We start from the raw sequence: 22957 nt of genomic DNA on the forward strand, positions 1-22957 counted from the left end.
TGGTTGCTGTTGGGTAAAATTTGTACGTGTTGTTATTAGTACCCCTAACCTTCACGATTTCTGCTGCTGCCATGTATACGGGCCTGGCCATGATGCAATCATGTAACCTCACTAGTCAGTCCAAAATGTGTGTTCAAGAGCTGCCAGGGCCTCTGACCTTGCCTCCAAGGGCTCTGACTCAGAAGAATCCTTCCTACAAATAAAGGAGGACTTTGAGAAACAGCTAGTGTCTTTCCAGATGTGTAAGCTGCTCACGCCATAGGCACTAATGCAACCCCTTACCATCAGAGATGCAGGATTTAGGACTGTGCTCTGATGCTGGATGGTCCCTCTCCTCTTTAGTCCACAGGACATGGTGTCCATGGTATGGGAATATTAAGTTTTGATTCATCTGACCACAGAACTGTTTTCCATTGTGCTTAAATGAGCTGTGGCCCAAGGAAGACAGTGGCGTTTCTGGATCGTGTTCACATAGGGCTTCTTCTTTGCGTCAAACAGCTTTAACCTGCATCCAGTATTGACCTTAGGCCTTGTCCTTTGAGCAGAGATTCTCTAATTTTCACACCAATGCTCCATTAATATTCATAATATATATTCATATTATAAATATATAGCTCTAATAAAGCTCTGTCTATATATCTGTATATAATCTATGTTGCTCTGCTATATTTCACTTATAATCTTTTTTTTACTATTTTGCACTACTCCATGTTTATGTCACCACTGATGTGTACACAATTGTCTGCCAGTAAATGTACAATACATATTATTTAATAGCAATACATGTCACCATAATGTGTTTTCAATGTACAGAAATTCATACCTGTATAAACCTCCTACTTTAATTTCAGTTGTATCCTATTTTTTTCTATTTATAATAGTCTTAATTGAATCCTACTGTATTTTCACCACACTATTTACTGTGACCATGATATTGAACATGCAAAAGTCACCTGAACAAACAGACCTCATGCAAAGGCAATGCTGGATCTATGTTCTAACATAACGGAGACCTTTCACCATCTCTGAGCACAATCAGAAGCTTTTAAATAAACATTTAGAAAGAATTAGAAGACAACACAGCACTGGCACTGTAAACAGCCATCAGCTGATTGTTGTTTTAATCATAGCCATTAGCCCTGATTTTCATCTCGCATCTCTACAATAGAGAAATGTGACATGGTTCATAAAAAAATCAAGTGATCTAGATCTCTGTACGAGAATGTGTCACATCTTATTTCACACTCGATAAATCCCCGTCAGAACCAGGACACAGCATACCTTGGATCTGACCCCAGAGAGCCGGCACAGTCTGAAGCAGTGTTGACGAGTGTGTCTGGCACTTTATCAACAACTGCCATCATCCAACCTTCATCTTATTAAAAACCACAGTGTGACTCATTCATCTCATTATAGGCTGCTCCAGGTCAAAGAAATACAACCACCAACACCTGCGACAGGTCTGATCTGCTCAGGATTAATCTGAACCAACAGCCCATGTTCAAACACACGTCTACTGAGTCATGACGTGAAAAGAGAAAGTCAAGGTAGAACAAAACTACACAAAACTCCCCTCACAGCAAGTCCTGTGAAGAGTCTACTGAGTAAGACAGAAACATTTCTCCTGAGCTACTCAATGTTAAACATGGCCCTGTCCCAGCTTTTTTGAGATATGTTGCTGCCATCAAATTCAAAACGAGCTAATATATTTTATGAATTGGTAAAACGTCTCAGTTTTAACATCTGATATGTTGTTTATGTTCTAATGTGAATAAATTATGACTTAAATAAGATGTGCAAATCATTGCATTCTGTTTTATGTGACAGAGCGTCCCAACTCTTTTGGAACTGGGGCTGAATTTCAAGCCTAGTACTATGTCAGTTGTCTATTTTATATATCAAAATGTCAAACTCATAAATTCATCTTGATAACTGAAAACTCAGGAAATGCTGTTAAGCTTAACATAGATATAAATGGCTATATGACTAAAAAGCTCAAGCTATGGAGGAGTCTGACGCCTGAAAATTTGGTCTTCAAGTTAAGAGTTTTGCACCAAACAGTTTTATAGTTCATGCAACAAATAGAAGAAATATGACCCTCCAATAAAAAGATCTTAAGCCAGAACCCCTTTAGCTTCTGAGAGAGCATTTTTAATCTGTTATAACTATCCTTTTAATCCACCCAGGACTTACCGCTCTGCAAAACAGAAGTGGAAGCTACAAACTTCTGAGTGTTTGAGCAGGAATTTACACTAAAATATTAAACACGGCGTGACAACGTTTTTGAACTGGGTTTATATCTGAAATTGGGGAATTAAAAAGCTACATAAATCTCTGAGGTCAAACTTTATAGTTTGTCATCCTCTGTGAAATGTAGGTGATTTTTCCAATAACCTTTTTTTTTTTTTTTGCAGTACTGACGCAGCCCTTAAACCTCGTGTAATAAACTGGTGCAAAAGTGCACCATCGACCAAACCCTTGGGGCATGCGTTAACCCATAAAGTCTTCCTTCACCCGCCTGTTCATGCTCATCAAATGATTCAAACAGCTGAATTATGTCACCATTCCCCTGATTCACCTCTCCTTCACTGCTATCAAAACATACCTGGAGGCTCCACCCCTCCACGACCCACCGCGTGCTTCTATCTGCACCCACTTTCGCTGGAATTGTGTACCAATGCATGCTAATCTGATGAATCATCAGGTGAGGAACATCCTAGACGGAAGTTCAGTCAGTAAACCTGCACAGGTCGAACGTGTTCCAACAAAGGAACGGAAAAAACAGGACAGACCACAGGAACTCAGAGAAGAAATGACATTAAACTAACCAAAGCTGCAGTCAAACCTCATCCAAAAAAAAGTCAGCCCTCCGGTGACAGACTGGGGCCACGCCATCCTCGCTTTGGATAAGTGTAGTTTCGCTATCCGCACCTGAAAATAGAGTGCGCCTTTTCTTATAGATGTTACGGTAAAGCGCCAGCGCGCTGTGAGTCCCTGATGCATTCAAGTGCAAATAGTCAAAGCGGAAATCAGCTAATTAAATGTCACAACATGTGTTTCTGGCGGGAGGTGTGTCATTTTTCAAAATTTTTAAGGGATGGAATCCACATTTTTGCCACTACGGAGTCTTTCATAGTATCATCTTGATTATTATACACATGGATCACTGATAAACTGATTTGGAAGAAAAAAAAAGAATCGAGCTGTAATTAGAAATTTCCTTTAAATCACCAGGGATCTATCTAACCTATTTTGATAAATACTGGCTGATATAGTCAGACCAATGAAAACAGTAAACAATTTCAGGTTATTAACAAAAACTACAAACATTTTTACAGTGTTGTTCTTTAATTTTTACTTATCAAACGTTCTTCAACTACCAATATTTGGTAAATGGTCAAATGGGGAAAAAAATAAGAAGATGGTAAATACATATGAAATGTGAATTTCTATTATCAATGACATTTTAAAGTCATGAAAGATGGTCTCATCACTAAAATCACCATTAAAAAAAAAAATCATGAAAAATCAAAATCAAACTGGTTTGGGTAAAATCCACCAGCATATTGTTCAACACTTTTCCAATTGTACATGTGAGGAATTTCAAGCTGACGTTCTGTAGCATTTTTCAATAATGACACGTTACAGTCATGAAATACACTCTTATTGTTCATTTCACCAATTAAAAAATTAAAGAAAAATAAAAATCAAATTGATATCTATAAAGTCCACCAGAGTATTGTTCAACACTTCTCAAGTATTCTGTTATTATTTTTCAAGTTATTTCAAGCTGACTTACTGTAGCATTTTTTTTAAATGGCTAAAATCACCAGGAAGTCATCCAATGTTGGGACCTTCTCTGACTCTGAAGAGTACCTGAAGAACCTGATTCTAACATGGCATTATCAAAACAATGCAGAAGATTCGTTCATCTTTTTTCTAGTTTATCCTGAAATTGTTGTTTTTTGTTAGACAGCTCTCATTGGTCAGACGTTGAGTCAGTATTTATCAACATGATGCGATTCAGGGAATTAAGTGATCATAGGGGTAGGTAGAATCCTGTTTGATGGTAATACAGCATTTGATCATTTTCTTTCTTCCATATTAGTATAATAGTGATCCGTGTATATAATAATCCAAATGATACTATGAAAGACTCCGTAGTGGCAAAAATGTGGATTCCATCCACTGAAAAATCGGAAAAATGTCACACCTCCCTCAGAAACACATGTTGTGGCATCAGTGGCTGATTTCCGCTTTTACTTGTGTGTACTTGAATGCACCAGGGACTCACAGCGCTCAAGCGCTTTACCGTAACTATAGGAAGTAGACGCGCACTTGATTTTCAGGTGCGCATAGCGAATCTACACTTACCTAAAACGTGTCCACTGTGACTCATTTCACATCACTGTTGACTCATTTTCCTGCAAGACTAAAAGGTGACATCTTTGTAACAAACTGTTGGAGTTTAGGTGAAAAAAACTGCGTTAAATCACAACTACAATCACCAAAACCAACTTAAAAGTCCATACGGGTTATCTTAAACAAGTTTAAACTATTTTAAATAAGTGTTCGCTCACCTTCCTGCAGCATGTACACGGTTAAATCATAATGACAACAATCCATAGGAGTTAGGCCGAAAAAATGCGATTACGCACGACAAAACCGCATCGAAATGACCACGTTGAGCTCTGGAAACGCCAGTCCAGCCCTTGCAGTATGATTAAGATAGATTTCTGACATAAAGTCAATTACTTTATTCTATTTTCGCCTTACAACAAGTGGAAAAGACGCACCAGAGCTGAAACCCCCTTTGTAGAAGCTATTATCCCACTTTGCCATTCCAATGCGATAAATACTGAACTGATAATTACGATGATCATGACACTGGGCGCAGAGTGTACCGTTTTCTACATTTATTACATAAATATCGGTTCATACATGATAATAATGCGTTGGTTGAGTTTTTGTTTGCACAGGTTCAAAGGCATCTCCATGCAGCTCTGCAGGTCTACCGTGCACATGGGCAACAGGTTTACCGAGGTGCAAACTTCACAAAGTTGCACGGTCACATAAAAGAAATGAAAGCACCCAAATTAACGATTTTTGCTACTAATACAGCACCATGCGGAATTTTATAGCGTGTGCGTAAAGTGTTGGATTATTTTTCGCTCGAATGAGGCTCCTATAATCCTGCAAAAACCGCCCTCCTCCTCCCTCACCCTGGTTGAAAACTTACATAACCATCCACGCTTCCCGCACTCATCCACGATAGGAAAATGAAGAGAAAAGTGTGCCGGGGTCCGGAGAGTTGAAGTGGGGGAAAACAAGTGTTGAAAAAGTCGAATAGGAGCGTTTGAACTTGAGCGCAGATCAGGAGTCCGTCTAGTCCTCTCGTGCTTGTTCAGTCTGTAGGAGCATGCTGCTGCAGATCTATGCCGTGCAACTCTCTCTCTCTCCCCCTGTGGCTCGTGCTCTCTGCGTGTGTCCCACAGTTCACTGGATGAACTCCAGAGTGGGACGGCCTCTCTATACTCGACCTAGGAGAAGGAGGGGGGGCAGATTGGTCGCTCGCAGGTGAGAATGTCAACTCTCATTTTCTGTCCCTGGAGGGTAAACTGGAACTACTCTTTCCTTTTTACGCCTACTACTGAATCACGCTCTCTCTCTCTCTCTCACTCTCTCTCTCTCGGCAGTGCCAGTAAAGCGCACCTCACCGCTAGACTTCACCTTTTCCCCATACCATACTGAATTAACGGTAACACTTGGCAGCCATGTTTTCATCTCTACACGTCCGCGAGTTGCTCTGAACTCAGATGCAGATTTCACACAGAAGTTCAGTGTAAAACTAGGGGAGACTGGGGGCAGTTTTAACAGTTTCTCACATTTCCCCTCATAACCCAGAATACTGGAAATGTACTAAACACATGTATGTGCAAAGAAGTAAAGATACTGTACAGAGAAAAGTATTTGGCCACCTTACCTTTATGCAAACAGGGACTGTAAAGACATTGTACTTAAGTACATGTACTTTAATATGGAAGTGGCCTTCCTTTTTCAGCTTTAACAGCTGCCACTCTTCTTTGAAGGCTTTCCAAAAGATTTAGGAGTGTTTCTCCTTTGTGCCCATACGCTCTGTAGAGCAGTGACGTGGCCCCCCAAAACAGAATCAGTGAGGGAGAGAGAATATGTTGTGGTTTATAGGGTATCTGCTGTCTTTAGATACCAAATCAACCCCCAAAACAATTAACAATAAAACAGTTTTATCAGGAATGACTTAAAATTCAATCTGTTTTTATGGGAATGCACTTATCAGCCATGATTAGTTAAAACTATGCATGATAAACACAAATTTATCAGTCCAATCCTGATTTAATCTGCAGTTTTCTGTGTCAACGCTCTACGTCAAACCAAAATATCTCAATCGCCCCCTTGAGGCCAGCTGCAGATTAGGCTGTAGAGACTGATCTCACTAACAACGACTCAAAATGACACTCAATTTCAAAAGAAATACAAATACTAATATAATAATAATAAAAATGAGTAATAGATAGTGGAAGTTGTTAAGAATGAGACGATCAGGCGTGAGTATGGAGGCTCTGATGTTTACTTCTTGACTTCCAACACATGCTCCAAACCAACAAGGAACACCGGCTAACAACAGAATCTTACGTCATTACGTCACTCTTTCCATCCTGTCTCTTTGTGTGTGACATACTCCCTCTAGTGTCCACCACAAGATATAGATAGATAGATGCAGGTAGTTAACAGACCAGAATTTTAATTTTCGGGGCAGAGTAGAAAAGGGCCTTCCCGAAACTGTTGCCATGAGAATTGGAAGCATAGCATTGTCCAAAGTGTCTTGATATGCTGAAGCATTAAGATTGGCCTTCATTGGAGATAAGGGGCCAAGTTCAAACCCTGAAAAACAGCCCTATAACATTATCCCTCCTCCACCAAACTTCACAGTTGGAACAATGCAGTCAGGCCCACTTAGGATAAAAAATATTTGCAAATGGAGTCTGCATGGTTAGGTGCTTGATTTTATACACCTGTGGCAACAGGTCTGATTTAAACACCTGAATTCATTAATAAGCAAGCAATTAACCTGTTGTGTGCCAACCATGCAAACATGGACAAATCCTACAGCTCTGTTCATTATGTCTACGTATTCAGAGGAGGCAGGAGTTCTTGATGCACTAGTTGCAGGACCCATGCCCTGTTTTGTGCTTGTCTTTCCCCACTCTCTCTCCCCGTGTTTCTTGTCTCTCTTTAGCCGTCTTATCTAAAAAAGGCAAAAAGTCCAAAAGAAATTATCTAAAAAAATAATAATAAATCAAGCCTGATTAGATGTTGGAGGTAAATATCAGTGTCCTAAGGCCTCATTTCACCCCTTTCTTCTTAATTGGTTATTTCACTTTCACTTTGAGGGATTTTCTCCAAACTGCACAAATTTCCACTCTGACTCATGGATGGGCCGATTAACCTCTTATCTTGTGCACACAGAATTCCAAGCAAGCATTGTGGGATTTTTTAAAAAATGGCACAGCTACCCTACACATTCATGCTCTCTAGCATCAAGGGAAATGTGGAACACGTGCAGAATGTGTTGGCCTATAAAGCTTAATAAATACAAGAGGGAATCAATCTTAAGTCACATTATCTAGGTTCTTTATGGTGTTAGTTGGTCTGACATGGTTATGTGTTGGATCTTGAAATGCTTTATGGTCTAAACAGGGAGAATTGTTTCTAGCAGTGTGTGGCTTTTTTAATGTGCTGTGTGTAAAATTGGGGAATATTAGTGACATCTAACAATCAGGTTTTGGATTGTGATGGTCTCTTCCAGTAGTATTTGTGGAAACCAGTGGAATTTTTTAAATCGTGTATCTGTTATTTAGTCCCTCCTGTGGTTCTTCAGAAACATGCAAGATGCAAAAATCTAAGCTGGCAGTGTTTGTTGAGGGACCCTTCCTATATATGAATGAAGGGCTTATTCTAAATGAAAAAAAAAAACTGAAATAATTTTACAAGATCAAGTGATTAACCACTAATTTAGATAAGCTTACTTTTCAGTGTTATGTTTCATTTTTTCCATGTTTGTTCAGCAAAATGGGCGGAATATTACACACTAGATCTTTAATGCACCATGCACCATTGATGGAGCATACCATCAAATATTCTACACCCCCATAAAAAAAGGTTATTTATTTGAAGTCATGATGAAGTGATCATTTTTAGCAGGTAGTGAGAGAATCTAACTAAACGTGTGCAGAGCAAAAACCATTCCTGTGGCTTGTGTCTTACAGGAAGGATTGAATGTCTTATAATTTCTTGCTGTCTCTTCTAAATGTGCAACTTGAAATTGTTCTACTCAAGAAATATGGCCCAATGTTATTGTATGACCATTTAAACTTACAGATGCTTTTGTTTTATTTAATAGGCTGGTTTTTATCTATTCAAACCTGCTGTTTCTGAGGGTATAAATGAGTTCCATCTATAAAACAACTGATCAGTATTTGAATTATGCTTGAAACAGGGTTTTACACAGTAAAGTAGAAATACAACAAGCCAGAAAAACTGATTTTTCAATTGGGTAGTTCAAGTAAAGGAAAACATCAATGATCTTTTTAAGAATATTTCTTATATTACTATTATATAGTTGTGTTTGAAGTAAACTATATCTGCAATGTAGCTAATATCAATGTTGTTGATGTCTTAAATCTGAAAAAGTATGAGGAAAGCGTTAAAAAATGACTCCTAGAATGAAAAAAGTGGGGGTTTTTTTCTTGTATTTGACGTGTGATTTACTTGTTACATGTTTTAGAACCATCTAAATGGCATTTTTATTAAAAAAAAAAAAAGAGATAGAGAGAGAGAGAGAGAGAGAGAGAGATAGATAGATAGAGAGAGAGAGAATCGGCTGTAATTTTCTTTTATGTAGTGACGCATGCGCGTTAAACAACCCGGAACTGGACTACACCACAGGGCAGAGGAAGCCCTAGCAGTTTTTAAGGGAATTATAACCTTAACAATAATGCAGCTTCATTTCACTAAAGACGTTTTACCTGACTCTGTCAGCACCGACTTTCAGAACCTGAATAAATTCAATGAGCAGGTGAGACTAGAAGAATTTATCGTTTTTTAACCAAAAGGCTAACCGAGAGAGCATCAGTTTAGCTGAATAACTGTGCCGTATCACCGAGCTGAAGTGTGGTTTACTCTCCGCAGACAATTTCTGATGAGACAGCTGTCAAAGTCACCGGGACTTGGAGATAAATAAAGGGACACTTTCTAATGACTTTACGGGATTTAACTGCACTTTAGCCATAGCTGGTGTTATGGTTTCACCAGTGACCGTGCTCACCGATGACTTTGAGCCGAATGCGTCTGTGGTTGTCGTGGTTACAGCAGCTGTTGAGTCCTCACGCGTGCATTTTTGTTTCGATTTCTGCCATAACGTGGAATTCAATGTATCATTTATGCGTTTATGTATGTTCAGAGAGGCATACGCGAGAATTTTTGAGTTTTAAACACCGCTTGTGGTTACGACTGCCACCGAAAAGTTTGACTGAAAGTCCTCTGTTAGCACGGTTACCAGTTAAACCAACACACCGTCATTGAGCAACATCAGTTGACAGCTCGAGTAAATCATGTGACTGCAGAGTTAGTAGCTCAGAGGTTTGCATTAAAGTTTACACGTATTATAAACAACAAACCGTAAGATGATAGTGTACAAATCTTTTTATTTGAGGCGTCGCACAAGCAGAACTTGCCCGTATTTTAGTACATTACACTAAAATGGTCCAAAACTTGTCACATCTTTCCTTTATCTCCTGCTGGTTTAATTTGGTCTATTATTTAAAGAAATCAAGTTTTAATTGACCTGATATGACCCAGAAGTAGTGAAATGATAACTTAACACTTGTATAAGGTCATTTTGAAAATACCTAGGTCTCAGTGGGTCTTCCTTGCCAAAATAAATCATTGTTTTCAACCGATTAAACCCACAGTGAAGAAATATCACGGATTTTGAACGTCAGACAAAAACTACACTATATTTTAGTCTAGTTTTATTCATCTTGAGGAAACCTAAACTTACTTTTAGTCAATTTTAGTCATCACAGATCTATTATTGTTAGTCTTTGTCTAGTTTTTGTCATTGAAAAACAGCTGTCGACTAGGGCCGGGCAATTATGGCAAAAATCAAAATCACGATTAATTGAACTTTTTACCTCGATTACGATTGATGAACGATTATCCCACCCCCTAATCACTGAATCAGTTTGTTCTGTAAATATTTGTATAATTTTAAAACAAATAATTGAAAGGAAATTGCACAGATTAACAGTTTTTAGTTATTTATTATCAGCTGAATTTTTTTAAAGTCACACTTTCCCAGAAAAGTGGAAAATAAACAACTGATATTACTTGCTAACAAAATAGATTATTTTTATTCTATTGTATAAAAAGTAAATGATAACTTCGCTGCTCACGCTGCACAGTCAGCTACATGTTTGAGTTTTAGCAGAGTGGATGAGACGGTGTCATGTGACTACTACTTCTCCTTTTGGGTTTCAAGGCTGCATGCCTGGCGATGCCTGGCTGCCTATCACATGACTACACAGCCAGTAGTGTGTTTTTAAGGGGACTATGCATTAGTAGAAGGAGAATTACAGCGACAAAATTGAAATAATAGACTGGGCAGGTTTATGTTGTTTGGAGGCTCCAAACGTCGGTTTTGAGTATTTTTTGATTAATTGCCCAGCCCTACTGTCGACAAATATTTTTAGTCATAATTTTAGTTGACGACATTAACAGGCTTAATGATAAGTTTGACATAGTGCTGATTATCATGCATTTTTCAAAAAAATAGCAGAGAAATAAAGTCAGGTTTAAAAACGTGTGTGTCCCTGTTACTCGTTTTGGGGTGCTAAGATTTAGGGGGGGGCTTTAGCTCCCTGAAAAGGGTTTTAAACCATCAAGGATTTGGCCCTTTGGTGTTGAGAGTAAAGTTATCGTGGCCTTCTGATAATCAAAGTTGCTCATCCCTGATTTAAGTATTACACATTTCGACAGCTGTCAGGTTTTAAAGCGTTGTGGTGATAAATCTTAAATTCCCTGATCCAGATGCATTCTTCTTCAAACTCAGCTGAACATTTCTTCTTTTATTTGCTCTCTTTCTGCAGCAATTTCTTCGTCTAATTGAAATTCTGTTCCAGTTCTTGCTGGAGCCAAAAGAGGTGAGTGAGTTCATGAGCACACGCTCGATTTCAGAGAATTTTGATGTTAATGGGACTTTGGACTCAGCGATTAGCCTTGATAACTGAACCGAGGTAAAATATTGCCTCTCCTTTTGTGTCCGTGTGCAAATGAATGCATGCCTCTGTGTGTGTTTGTGTATTTTTGTTCGTGTGCAGACGGAGCGGTTCATGCAGCAGCTCAGCGAGTTTGCAGGGGAACACGGGATGAGCGCCGGCCCTCTGAGGAACCTGATGAAGAGCGTGCTTCTGGTGCCGCAGGGTGGGAAACTCACACACATCCATCAGCCACACGACAAAGACAAACATAATAAACCCTCTTCTTTCCAGGTGGGGCTCTGAGATATGGAGGGAATTTCTTTCAAGTTGTCCCCTCTTCTCATCTTATCTACTTCAGTTTGGGAATTCCTGCATTTCCCAAAAAACATTCTCTCAACTTCTAAATAACTTACCTGAAGACTTTGGTGTCATGTTGCATGTGGAGATAACAATGGGCCTCATTCAGCAACAGTTCTGAAGAAGAAATTTGTTCATAAAACCTTAACATTTTTAAGAAGATTCTGACAGTCACAAAAGTTTTCTAATGTGTGATTTGTTCTTCACTGAGAACAAAATCTAAGAACACTCCAGAGCAATCTTAAGCACATTTGAGTGCTGATATGACAATAAAATGATTAGGGATGCACCATATTACCAGCATTCTATCAGGATCTGCAGATATTAGATCATGAATGTATGGCAGGGTTGCATGGGTTGTTTACAGATGCACACATTTTGCTATCAGGTCTGTTTTTATAGATCACACCCTTAGCTTAGAAAGTGGCAAGCGCCAACTTCAGGGCTTGTTTTGTGCGTATGCCATATTCCACTGTGGACTTCAGTGGACAGGAAATACCCTCATTATAGATCAGTGCTACATCATTTCCTTTTGGAAACGCACCCTTTTGGGGGAAAACAAGCCCTCAGATTGAACGCCGGTAGGCTAGAAAATGTCAGTAACAACACAATTATGAGCCATTTTGTTGTATTTTGTGCCTTAAACAACTTAAAAGCCATGAATTTAGGCATGTTTCTTTTTCTCAAATGATAAAAGAGTGCCAAAGAAGAGGTTTGTGTCTTTTGGCTGAAACTAGAGAGGACTAAAGCGGGTAAATGTTGGACTAGTGCTTTTCCTAATGGCTTTAAGCTAGTGATCGCACTGTGAAAGCAGGGGTTGTATTCTGTCTGCCTGTTAACTGCTTTTTCACACATTATCTTACCTTTTAATCACATTTGAGTGATACGACCCAACACATAGAAGGTATGGTCACAAGATAGGACTGGTTGTCCAGTTTGACGGAGGGAGCCTGAACACACCTTCATGTACATCAATAATTCGTTTATTTCATACTGTTGCAATGAAAGTATTTTCTCATATTTGGCCTACATTATATGTTTATCTCACTGGCCACTCAAATTTTGCTCACAATAACAGTTAAACCGTACAGTTTTCATACTTAAGGCTTTTAAACCCCTAATGACCCAAACTTTCCCACTGACTGCTGTTAATTTTTAAGGAACGTTTTCCCCAGAAAGGGGCAGGACTGGCATTGTTTGGGTGAGATACCCGGATGGGTTGCTTCTGCCTATCAGACAGATTTTGAACAATTTTTTTTTTTTGTTAAAGATTTATTTTTTGGCCTTTATTTTGATAGGACAGTGGATAGAGTCAGAAACAGGGGAGAGAGCGGGGAGAGACATGCAGGAAATAGTGCCACGGGCCGGATTCGAACCTGGGTCGCCTGCGTATTTGGCATGCGCCTTAACCACTCGACTACCGGCGCGCCAGATTTTGAACAATTTTGCCACCAAGAGCAGGCAAAGTTTACTCTACCCAGAAAGACTGATTGCTGTAATGAAATCACAGTGAAGCTTTAGTCTAGGGGTGTGCAACCAAATATGGCTTACATTTATTTTTAAATTCCTCCTAAAATATCTTTGTTGATTTTTAGTTGAATTGTTGTTTTTTTTATTAAGTTATATTAACGGTGGACAAAGTTCTGTAATGATACATCTTAACCACATTATTTCACATCACAAATATGTGGTTTTGTAACAGGGGTGTGTTGATTTTTATATCCACTGTATGAGATCTGGCTCTTCTGTTTTCAGTCATCCACTCACCCACCCCCAGATTTAACTAGTTTCATGTCATCTTGTTGCATTCTTTTCTGAGGGAGGGCCTTTCTGTGTGGAGTTTGCATGTTCTCCCTGTGCATGTGTGGGTTCTCTCCAGTTACTCTGGCTTCCTCCCACCACTAAAAACATGCTCATTAGGTTAATCGAGCACTCTAAATTGGCCGTAGGTGTGAATGTGAGCATGCCTGGTTGTCTGTGTCTATATGTCAGCCCTGCGATTGACTGGCGACCAGTCTAGGGTGTATCCTGCCTCTCGTCCAATGACAGCTGGGACATAACAGAATTGGAAAAAGTTAAAGAAGTCTTCATACTTTATGAATGCTTCCTATTTTTGTAGTGAAGAGTTACTTTCCACTGTTGACAATGCTGGAGATAATGTTGTGGAATCAGCCTGTTTGGGCATCATTTCAAGCAGCACTGCACCTACATGAAAACTATTTCAGCATGTCTAAGTGAGCATCCAATCTTCCAGTCTCTCTCTGTTTGATGCTCTGTGACTTCCACGTGTTCAACACTAAATTCACCCTGCCAGCTGTAGTATCAGTTGTCTCTTCTCAGGTAGATAAAACTGATAATAGAGGTTAAATTTTCCCACGAGACTCAGCTTCATCCTCTCACTGAACTTTTGCTGCAGGAAAGTTTCTGTCCCTCTGACACTCGTCGTTTTCTGTTTCCTCCTCAGGAGCCCTAAAGAAAAACCTGACAGCCGAGCAGATCAAAGAAGACCTCGTGGCATTAGGTACACGTCTGAATCTTTCATCGCACAGTCGATCATTACCAAAAAGGTCAATTTTTCCAGAGCTGGGGTTAAGTATTCCTGCTGGTGCTCTATTATGACAGCATGTCATATTTGAGAGTCCTGTTCACCCAATTCCCACGCTGTTTCTGCTTATCACTGAGGATTTTATACACATGACACCAAACCTCCTTTCCTGTTTTTTCCTCAGGAGTTAATGAAGACAAGGCAGCTCACTTTTCACAGCAGGTAACTTTCACTTAAACTTGATTTGTCAGTGTGTTTTAGTGTAGATATACAGTATAAAGCACAAATCAAGAACAACACATGTATGTCACTCTTATTCAAAGAGTTTCAGGAAGACTTTAAGGGTTTTCTGGTATTTTGTAAACCTGGCCCTAATTTGAGCTCTTATAGTCACTCGAAACAGGCTTTGCAGTGGTGCATTTATGAACAGCAGCCTTTCTAAACTCTCTGAGAAAGGCTGATGGTGCAGCATAAGGGTTTTGGGCTAGTGCTGAAACTAAAAAGTACAACAAAGTTAAGCACAAGCTTCATCATCTCATATGGGCTATATTTCTTTTTTTATTTCTAGAATTTGCTGTGGGCTGATCAAAAATTGACTGCAGGCCGTATTTGCCCCCCGGGCCATAGTTTGGACACGCTTGTTCTTATGTGACAATGACTCTAAGCACACAGCAAAGGCAACACAGAAGTGGCTTAGGGACAACTCTGTGAATATTCTAGAGCAGCCCACACAGACCCCTGACTGGAACCCCATCTCTGGATAGATGTGAAAATGTCTGTCCTCTGATGGTCCACATCCAACTGGACTGAACTTGAGAGGATTTGCAAAGGAGAATGGCAGAAAATCCTCCAGTCCAGGTGTGCAAAGCTCGTCACGTCATAATCAGAGAGACTTGAGGCTGTAATCGCTCCTAAAGGTCCCTATTTTGAGCTTTTACAGCCACATATAAAAAGGCTGTAAAAAAGCCTATGTCTCAGCTTTGATACAAAAACCAAACAATTGGCACTCAACATAAAGTTTTACACTTTTATTAAAAAAGAAAATGAGAGCAGCAAACAAAACAGATGCGTTTTCAGACCGAGGTTTTCATTGGCGTTTCTACAACACCTGTGGTTGTGTCACTTAAAAACAATCAACACCAGTTGACAAATCAACACCAGAACAGTCTAATAGGAAACACCTATAAAAACAATAAGAAGCAAACAGTGAAATTCAACTTCATGAGGATGCACATCAGCTGAGAAAAATAAATTAATTAATTAATGATAACAAAAATAATACCAACAAGGCAAATAAATCACATTATTATATAATGCTGTTATATAATGCTATAATAACTGCTGTTCCATAAATACATGTCCATCAGACCACCGATATTCTTCATTCTGTTGGGTTGAGCTCGCCTTCTCCAGTCAGCTTTGATGCAAACCTGGACCACAGCTAACCCTGTACTGATCCAAGTCCGTCCCAGATTTGGCCTCTATATTCAGTTGTTTTTTGATCATCTTGACCAGGTCCAAAAAGATGTCATGAGTGCCACACCAAATGTGGCACATCTTGCAAAAAAAAATCACTAGAATGGATCTGTTTTACCAATTTGGTTTTGGTGTACACCTGGCCTGAAGATGGTCCAGATGCATTTTGTTGTCTGGGATATGTGATAAAATGTTTAATGGGGATATGTTTTAAAAATCCCCTGTGATCTTCCACCTTAGTCAGTTTTTCTAGTGTTAACATCTGTGCAATAAAACCATGCTTATCTGACCAGTAATAGATAAAAATTTACTACTTTGTTTTGCAGTGGGGGGAGCACTATGCAGCGCTGACCAGACTGGCTGTAGGGCAGACCCTGATGGTAAACCAGCTGGTCGATATGGAGTGGAAATTTGGAGGTGAGGCAAGGATAAACAAAACCTTGTTTTGAACTAAACTTCTGTAGGAGCCTGTAGTCCTCCCTCCTCTCAAACCTACAGCATGTATTCATGAGCTCAGAGAAGGTTCTCTGATTCATTAGCATTGCTTTTGTTCTCTGATTCTTTGTTTTGGGTAAAATAAGCCTCTCATTACACTGTGGATGGGTCTCTAACAGGCCCAGTTGTTTGTGCATACAGCATAATGACCTCTACAGTGTCACCAGCATTAGAAATGCTAATACAGCAGGCAGGAGACTTATTAGCATCATGTTTTACTATTGAAATTAAAAAACACAGTGCTCCAGCTGATTAGGGGCTAGGAGTGGCTGTATGTGCTGAACATTTTACTTCTTTGTGCTGTCATTGGCATGCAAAAAACTCAAGTCAAGGGGGCCCTATGCATGCTGGGAATGACTCTGCTGGATCCAGTTACACATGAAGACCTGAGTAGTTTGAACATTTATTATGGTGTCAGATGGACACCCTCATAATAGTGCCTTGAAAAAGTCCTGCACTGAGTTGCACAAGAAATCAGTAAGTTAAGTAGTAGAGAGTTTTTATAATTGTTTCTTATATGTCCCCAATTCTAAAAAGTTTGGATGATGTGTGAAGTGTAAACAAAAACATAATACAGTGGTTTGCAGAGCTCATAAACCTTTATTTTTATTAACAATAGACCATAAACAACATATCAGATGTTAAAACTGAGACATTTTACCATTTCATGACAAACGTTAGCTCATTTTGAATTTGATGGCAGCAGCTTATCTCAAAAAAGTTGGCATGGGGCAACAAAAGGCTGAAAAAGTAAGTGGTACACATGAAAAACAGCTGGGGGAGCATTTTGAAACTAATTAGGTTAATTTGCATCAAGTCAGTAACATGACTGGGTATAAATGGAGCATTTTAGAGAGAAGTAAAGCAGATGTTCACAAATCTGCACATAAAGCTATGTCTGAAAATTGAGCGTAATTTCATGTAATATTGCAAAGACTGCAAATATCTCACCATCTACAGTGCATCAAATAATCAAAAGATTCAGAGAATCTGGAAAAAAATGTGAGACTAAGGGACGAGACTGAAGGTCCATACTGGATTCTCATGATCTGGGGTCCTCAGGCAGGACTGCATGAAAAACGTTAGTTTTAGCACATTAAAAGTTTTAGTGCAACTAATAATCTCCATCACTTTTGTTTTAAAAACTGTGTGGTGTTTTCTGACCTCCACAGTGACTGTCGGCACCAGTGAAATGCAGAAAGTGGGGAACATTTTCCTACAGGTATGAGAAAATCTAACAATGACACATTCATTGGACTGTTGCACTTATCTTTGGCCACTTTTATTGAAAACAATTATTGTCCTCTTGCAGTTGAAACTGGTGGTCCGAAAGGGGAATTCCACTGAAAACGTCTACATGGGTACGTGTTTCTGGTGACTGCAACAACATGCTGTAAAAACACTTTAACTAGAACCAGGGACTTTCTCTGCATTTTTCACTTCCAAACAATAGAAGTGTCATTAGAGAACATTTCAGGGAAAAGCTCAGTAGATAAATGGATTTCTAGTACAACTATAAGTTGCAAACCCAGAGGCAGGAACCGTCAGGCATTCCTGAAGTTGCTGTCATGCTTGATGCGATTCCAAGAGGTAAACCAGGCTCATTAGAAATAGATTCATGGCCATCAGGTGCAATTCTGCACCGTAGTTCAGCTGTTGTTGCTTAACACAAATAGACATTAATTATCTGCAGGAATGTGAATGTTGGAAAAACAAAAGAGAAAATCCAATTAAGCCAATAACATGGAGATGAAGAGTTACATTTGACATCTTTTAGACCAGTGATTCCTAACCTGGGGTCCGGGCACCCCTAGAGGAGCGCCAAAGATCACAGGCCCCATCCACAGACGTTCTTAAATCCAACTTGGAGAACAACCAGAACGGCAACCAGGAGAAAGTTTTGGCCAGTTTTCTGTGATCTTCTTCTCTCTTTTGGTGCATTTCCGTGGCAGCGGCAGGCTCGGCATATATACTACAGCGTTTTCAGTGGTTCCGTACTTATGCGGACATTTCAAGAAACTATCCCATGTCTACGAAAAACTTTTTCAAAATGAAACGGAAATATATAGTTTTCATCTCCATGTGGTAAAGGCCTCAGTGGGAGCACAGGACCCGGTTTGCTTTGACGTCAAAATTAGATTTGAATTAGGATTTAAAACAAAAATGTATGGATAATGTAAGGGCCAACCTAAATATGAAAAATAGAGAATGTGTTCCTTTTTTTTTTTTGCAAAAAGGTAAACATTTTTGGAAAAAAAGTCTTCATTTATGGTATTATAAAGTTATCTATTTAAAAAGACAGCAAGCTGAGAAAAAAAAGTTGGAAATTTATGAAAAAAACTTCCATGTTTAAAAGTCTTACATTTTGACATTAGAAACTCAATCAGAAATTTACATCAGTGTGATGTCAAAAATCAAACTCAAAGTGGTGGGTGGATTTTCAGCTTTATAATCTCAAAAATTCTCAGTTTTGGTTCACGTGTATCTAGACTATAAAGTTAAAATGTGTTTTTTATTTTCTCATAAATGAAAAGGTTTCAAAACTTGACAATTAGTTTAAAAAGCCCTTCTATAAAAATAAACAGCTTCTCTCTATTATTATTTATTTCCAGCGTGGCCTGTTGTAAGGACTGATAATTCCTAAACAGATTTCCTGTCAAGAACAAGGGCATGTAGGCCTGTTAAGTTGGGATTTTGTTGATGTAAACAATTAGAGTTGATGTTTTTAATTTTTCCAGGTGGGTCCTGGGAGGGGATAGCCTTTCTTACATAGGAGTAGGGGGTGCTCCAAGGAAAACATGATGGGAACCAGTGGGACCCACTGTTATTTCCAAATTTCTCCTTGCTTTACTGATATAGTTTGTAATCTTCAGCAGTAGGGGTGGGCGGCATATCAAGTATATTTAATATATATCAGAAGCCAGACTGAAGTCTGCTAAGGTCAACAGGAAGCATGACCTTTGGTCAGATGAGTCCAAACTAGAGCTCTTTGGCCATAGAGATGTTGCTGATGTTTGTAGAAGAAGGGAGGAGTATAACCAAAGAACACTGTCCCTACAGTGAAACGTGGCAGTGGCAGCATCATGCTGTGGTGATGCTTCAACAAGTCTGGAATTGGGAAGCTGATAAAGGTGGAAGGAATCAGGAAGAATGGATATGTGATTTTGACAGTCAGAAGCAAGACTGGGTCTGGGTTGACACTTATCTTCCAACACAACAACGGCCCAAAACATCTGTGGCTCCTGGTGAAGATCTACCTTCAGAAGACCAATGTGAGCATTATTGACTTGGCTGATCAAAGCCAAAGGGTGAACTGAAGACCAAACTCTATGCAGGACGTCCATCAATTTTGGAGGAGGTTTAGAGATTGGCCCAAGAAGAATAGACTGGGATTCCTCAGCAGACATGTCAGAGACTTGGTGGAAACTCCAACAAATGACAGCAGGCTGATATCCAGGAAAAGGAGACACTATAGACTGTTAGCATCGGGGGGTAATCATTTAGACTCTGGTGGTTTTTGTGAAATCATTTTGTTTCTGTGTGCAAAAATAAATAATGTAAACATCCCCCAATCAGACTGCATCCACCGACCTGTTTCTGTCAATAAGTCTAAACAAAAGCTGCAAGGAGGCGCCTTTAAATGAAGTGAAATGAATGAAGATTGATGGATTATTTCCCCTACGGTGTTGATGTAACTTTATTAAGCGCTGCTTGTGAAGTCGAGCGTTTTGTATTTGTTGGCAGCCTAAATATTTATAAGCGAGAATCATTTGGATGAGGAGTAATGGAGCAATTTATGCAACCAATTGAGATAACACTTTTCATGATAGGTATTACATGAAGGAGATAAAGGCAAGCTTTTGATATATGTGGGTGATATTTCAAAATCTTCAGCTTCAACACTCTTAAGTGTGTGTGCTGAAATGTAACAGAAGTAGGTCAAAGTGGCAGTTATTAACTTTTAATTATGGAACAAGATCTCCCTTCTCTGTTTAATCCATACACTATTTCCTGTTTCTCTTCCAGAGCTGACACTTCCTCAATTTTACAACTTCCTACACGAGATGGAGAGAGCCAAGGCCAGCATGGAGTGTTTCAGCTGAGAGTGTGTTCGTGTGAGAGAGTGTGTATGAACATGCCAGAATGTGCCTGCAGGGTGTGTGATAAGTGTTGTGTCATTTTCTGTGTGTGTGGTACTGAAGGTGACTGAGGATAAACACTTTTTATTTACCACAAAACCTTTGTACTGAAAACTACAAATTAAAAAAAATGAGAGAAAACTCGCAGCACTCTGGGGTGTTTGTTCAACTTTGATTTATGTGGGAATAGAGGGCCATGCTGTCATCTTTGAACACACGCCATCATCTGGTTCCTGCTCCTGGAGGGAGGGAAAGCGGTTTTCAGAGGCAATGTTTCATCGATACTTCTCCTGTCTGTCATTATGATGAAACTAAAGCGAGCCCAGGGGCAAATGAAGGTATTTCAATCCAAAACTCACACTAGAGCAGAGAGTTGACCTTATTCAGACCTGTTTGATCCGGTTTAATCCTGTCATATGGATATAAATGTGAAGAATTGTGCCTAATTTAAGGTATACGAAGTAAGGAACTCAATGAGTAAAACGTGGTTATAAGGAGCTACATCAGATGAAATGTGGTTAAAACTGGCAGTCTTAATAGGAGTAAATACCACATAAAGATGTGTACAAACCTGGAGGCAGATTAACGTGTGTGTACTAGTCCTCGTCATCCTTCAAGATCTCTATTCTTTAAAATGTAAAGTAATTACCTCAGCTTTTACACCTAGAGTCATTGTCTCTGCACGCCTATGACACTGAAGAGTGTTTGACTCAGGAAAACACTCAGCACAGTCCCTTCATGGACCACAGAAAACTAAGGAGGCAGTTGTCCCAGGAGATTAGAAAGACAAGCATGTTAAAGGTAAAGGCTTGAACACCATCTCCAAGCAGCTTGATCTTCCTGTGACTACAGCTGACCATATCATTCAGATGTTTAACTCTCAGATATCCACGTAGCCGGGGGTGGATAAAAATAGCTACCGTGCGAAAATGTTTAATAGTTTTTGAATGGTTTATCCTATGAAAATGCTTTAAAAACTGGATGAAAGCTGAGATTCCTCGCTTTCTAGTGGTATCATTTTGTCTCATTTAACCCTTCACCTACTGAGCCGGCGCCGGCGCTGTGTTTTATATGTCCGGAGTATCATTACTGTAACTGTCAAAGTTTGTCCGATCAGAAAAATTCCAATGGCGTTGGAAAGCTGAGAAGTGTGGACATGCGCACATATATGGTTCATTACGGTACTCGCAACCATATGACGTGGGCATTCATAGCAAAACACTACAGCAAAACACCAGAAGTGTCATGAGACTGCTACACGGATTCTCAACACTGTAACTTCTCGAAAGTTTGCTCAGTCTAAAAAATTCCAATGCTGACAGAGAGCTGAGAATCTGTGCCTCCTGGCAATATATGATGTGTGGTATATATATTATGGTAATGTTGAACAGCACTGCGAAAACGGCACCTTTGGTAGAAGGCAAGTGAGAAAAGGAGAGCGAGGGAGAGTGGTGTTTTGTTTTCACAAAATAGCGTAAGTGGCATTTGTGCGTGTCTGTCATGTGCAATAACAATATGTTACTTGAGAATGTTGAGAATTTTTCCACTTTTATTTGCACTAATTTTCCCCTATGTATGTAGTTATCTTTTGCACTGTGTTTTGCACACCCAGAGTCCTAGACTCAAGAATGACTGGTGATTGTTCTAAACATGTACAGGTTCACATTTCAAATGTCAAATCAAAACCTCATGAGCAATAACAAAATTTCTTCTCATAAAAGCCATGAAAAACAAATCAGTATTTGTGTTTTTCTTCTTTTAAACTGCTGACAATTCCATACAATTGAAAAGTCAAGTTCAAATACTCCTGGGTAAAGGGACCAAAGCTCTCAGACTTAGGGCATTTCCTGACTATTTTACAGCCATAATAACAAAATATGTCCAAATTGTAATTTTTAGACTCAGTAGGTAAAGGGTTAATTGCACACAGGCTCTGCAACAAGCACCGAAACACGATTGTACTCTGCTGCACTGGTTGGCAACCAGTGTTAATTTTGTTGACTAAAACTATGACTAAAACTTTTCTTCCACAGCCTTTTTTCCATGACAAAAATTAGACTAAAACTAACAAAAATAGATCTGTGATGACTAAAACAAGACGACTGACACTAGACTAAAATGTAATTTAGCTTTTGCTGGACATTCAAAATCTGTGATATTTCTCCACTGTTGGTAAATCTGTCTAAATATAATGCATCTGTAGCTGTGCTGCCTCTCAGCTGTAGAAAGCAGGGACCCCCAGGTTTGGCAGAGTGCATAGAACAGGCTACCATGATTTGGTACCAGATTTAGCCAAGGAAATAAATGCTTGGACTAAAAGTAAAGACTAAAATGTGAGGACTTTTTTATGGACTTTTAGTTTTCGTCAGCTGTAGAAAGCAGGGACCCCTGGTTTGGCAACGCACATAGAACATACTACGATGATTTGGTACCAGATTAAAGCAACAGAATAAATGCTTTGACCAGGTTCAGACTAAAATGAGAGGACTTTTTATGGACTTAAACTAAACTAAAATGTTTTTGAGTTTTCGTCAGTTAAAGCCAGACTAAAACTATAAAGGGAATAAATGACTAAAATGTGGCTGACACTAAAAGGCATTTATTTTAAAGACTAAGACAGAGACTAAAATTAGAAATACCTGTCAAAA

General features: G+C 39.2%; 3 protein-coding genes across 6 annotated transcripts in view; 1 reads left to right on the top strand and 2 right to left on the bottom strand.

Moving 5' to 3' along the window:
* Positions 1-5475, bottom strand: part of LOC121517788 (DNA (cytosine-5)-methyltransferase 3B-like) — a 54690-nt gene extending 49215 nt beyond the window's left edge. For all 4 annotated transcript variants that reach the window (XM_041799819.1, XM_041799820.1, XM_041799818.1 and 1 more), the window contains exon 1: positions 5240-5475. In XM_041799819.1, coding sequence (XP_041655753.1) covers positions 5240-5247 — 8 coding nt within the window. In that variant the 5' untranslated portion in view covers positions 5248-5475. The remainder of the gene's footprint in view (positions 1-5239) is intronic.
* LOC121517796 (tubulin alpha chain-like) overlaps positions 1-22957 on the bottom strand; it is a 1079624-nt gene that overhangs the window by 362361 nt on the left and 694306 nt on the right. The window lies entirely within an intron of this gene.
* Positions 8966-20444, top strand: commd7 (COMM domain containing 7). Its single transcript, XM_041799851.1, has 9 exons — positions 8966-9115; positions 11187-11240; positions 11418-11520; positions 14119-14175; positions 14384-14421; positions 16002-16092; positions 17343-17392; positions 17483-17531; positions 20197-20444. The coding sequence occupies exons 1-9, from the start codon at positions 9035-9037 to the stop codon at positions 20271-20273; spliced, it is 600 nt and encodes a 199-aa protein (XP_041655785.1). The 5' UTR covers positions 8966-9034; the 3' UTR covers positions 20274-20444.

The sequence above is a fragment of the Cheilinus undulatus genome, linkage group 11 (assembly GCF_018320785.1).
Source record: "Cheilinus undulatus linkage group 11, ASM1832078v1, whole genome shotgun sequence".
Taxonomy (NCBI): Eukaryota; Metazoa; Chordata; class Actinopteri; order Labriformes; family Labridae; genus Cheilinus; species Cheilinus undulatus.

Excerpts from the sequence above, each read along its gene's own strand:
- commd7 (XM_041799851.1), top strand. The coding sequence starts at position 9,035 with ATGCAGCTTCATTTCACTAAAGACGTTTTACCTGACTCTGTCAGCACC. Across the intron at positions 11,521-14,118 it reads CGTGCTTCTGGTGCCGCAGG|GAGCCCTAAAGAAAAACCTG; the intron begins GTGGGAAACTCA and ends TTTCCTCCTCAG. Across the intron at positions 14,422-16,001 it reads CAGCTCACTTTTCACAGCAG|TGGGGGGAGCACTATGCAGC; the intron begins GTAACTTTCACT and ends TTTGTTTTGCAG.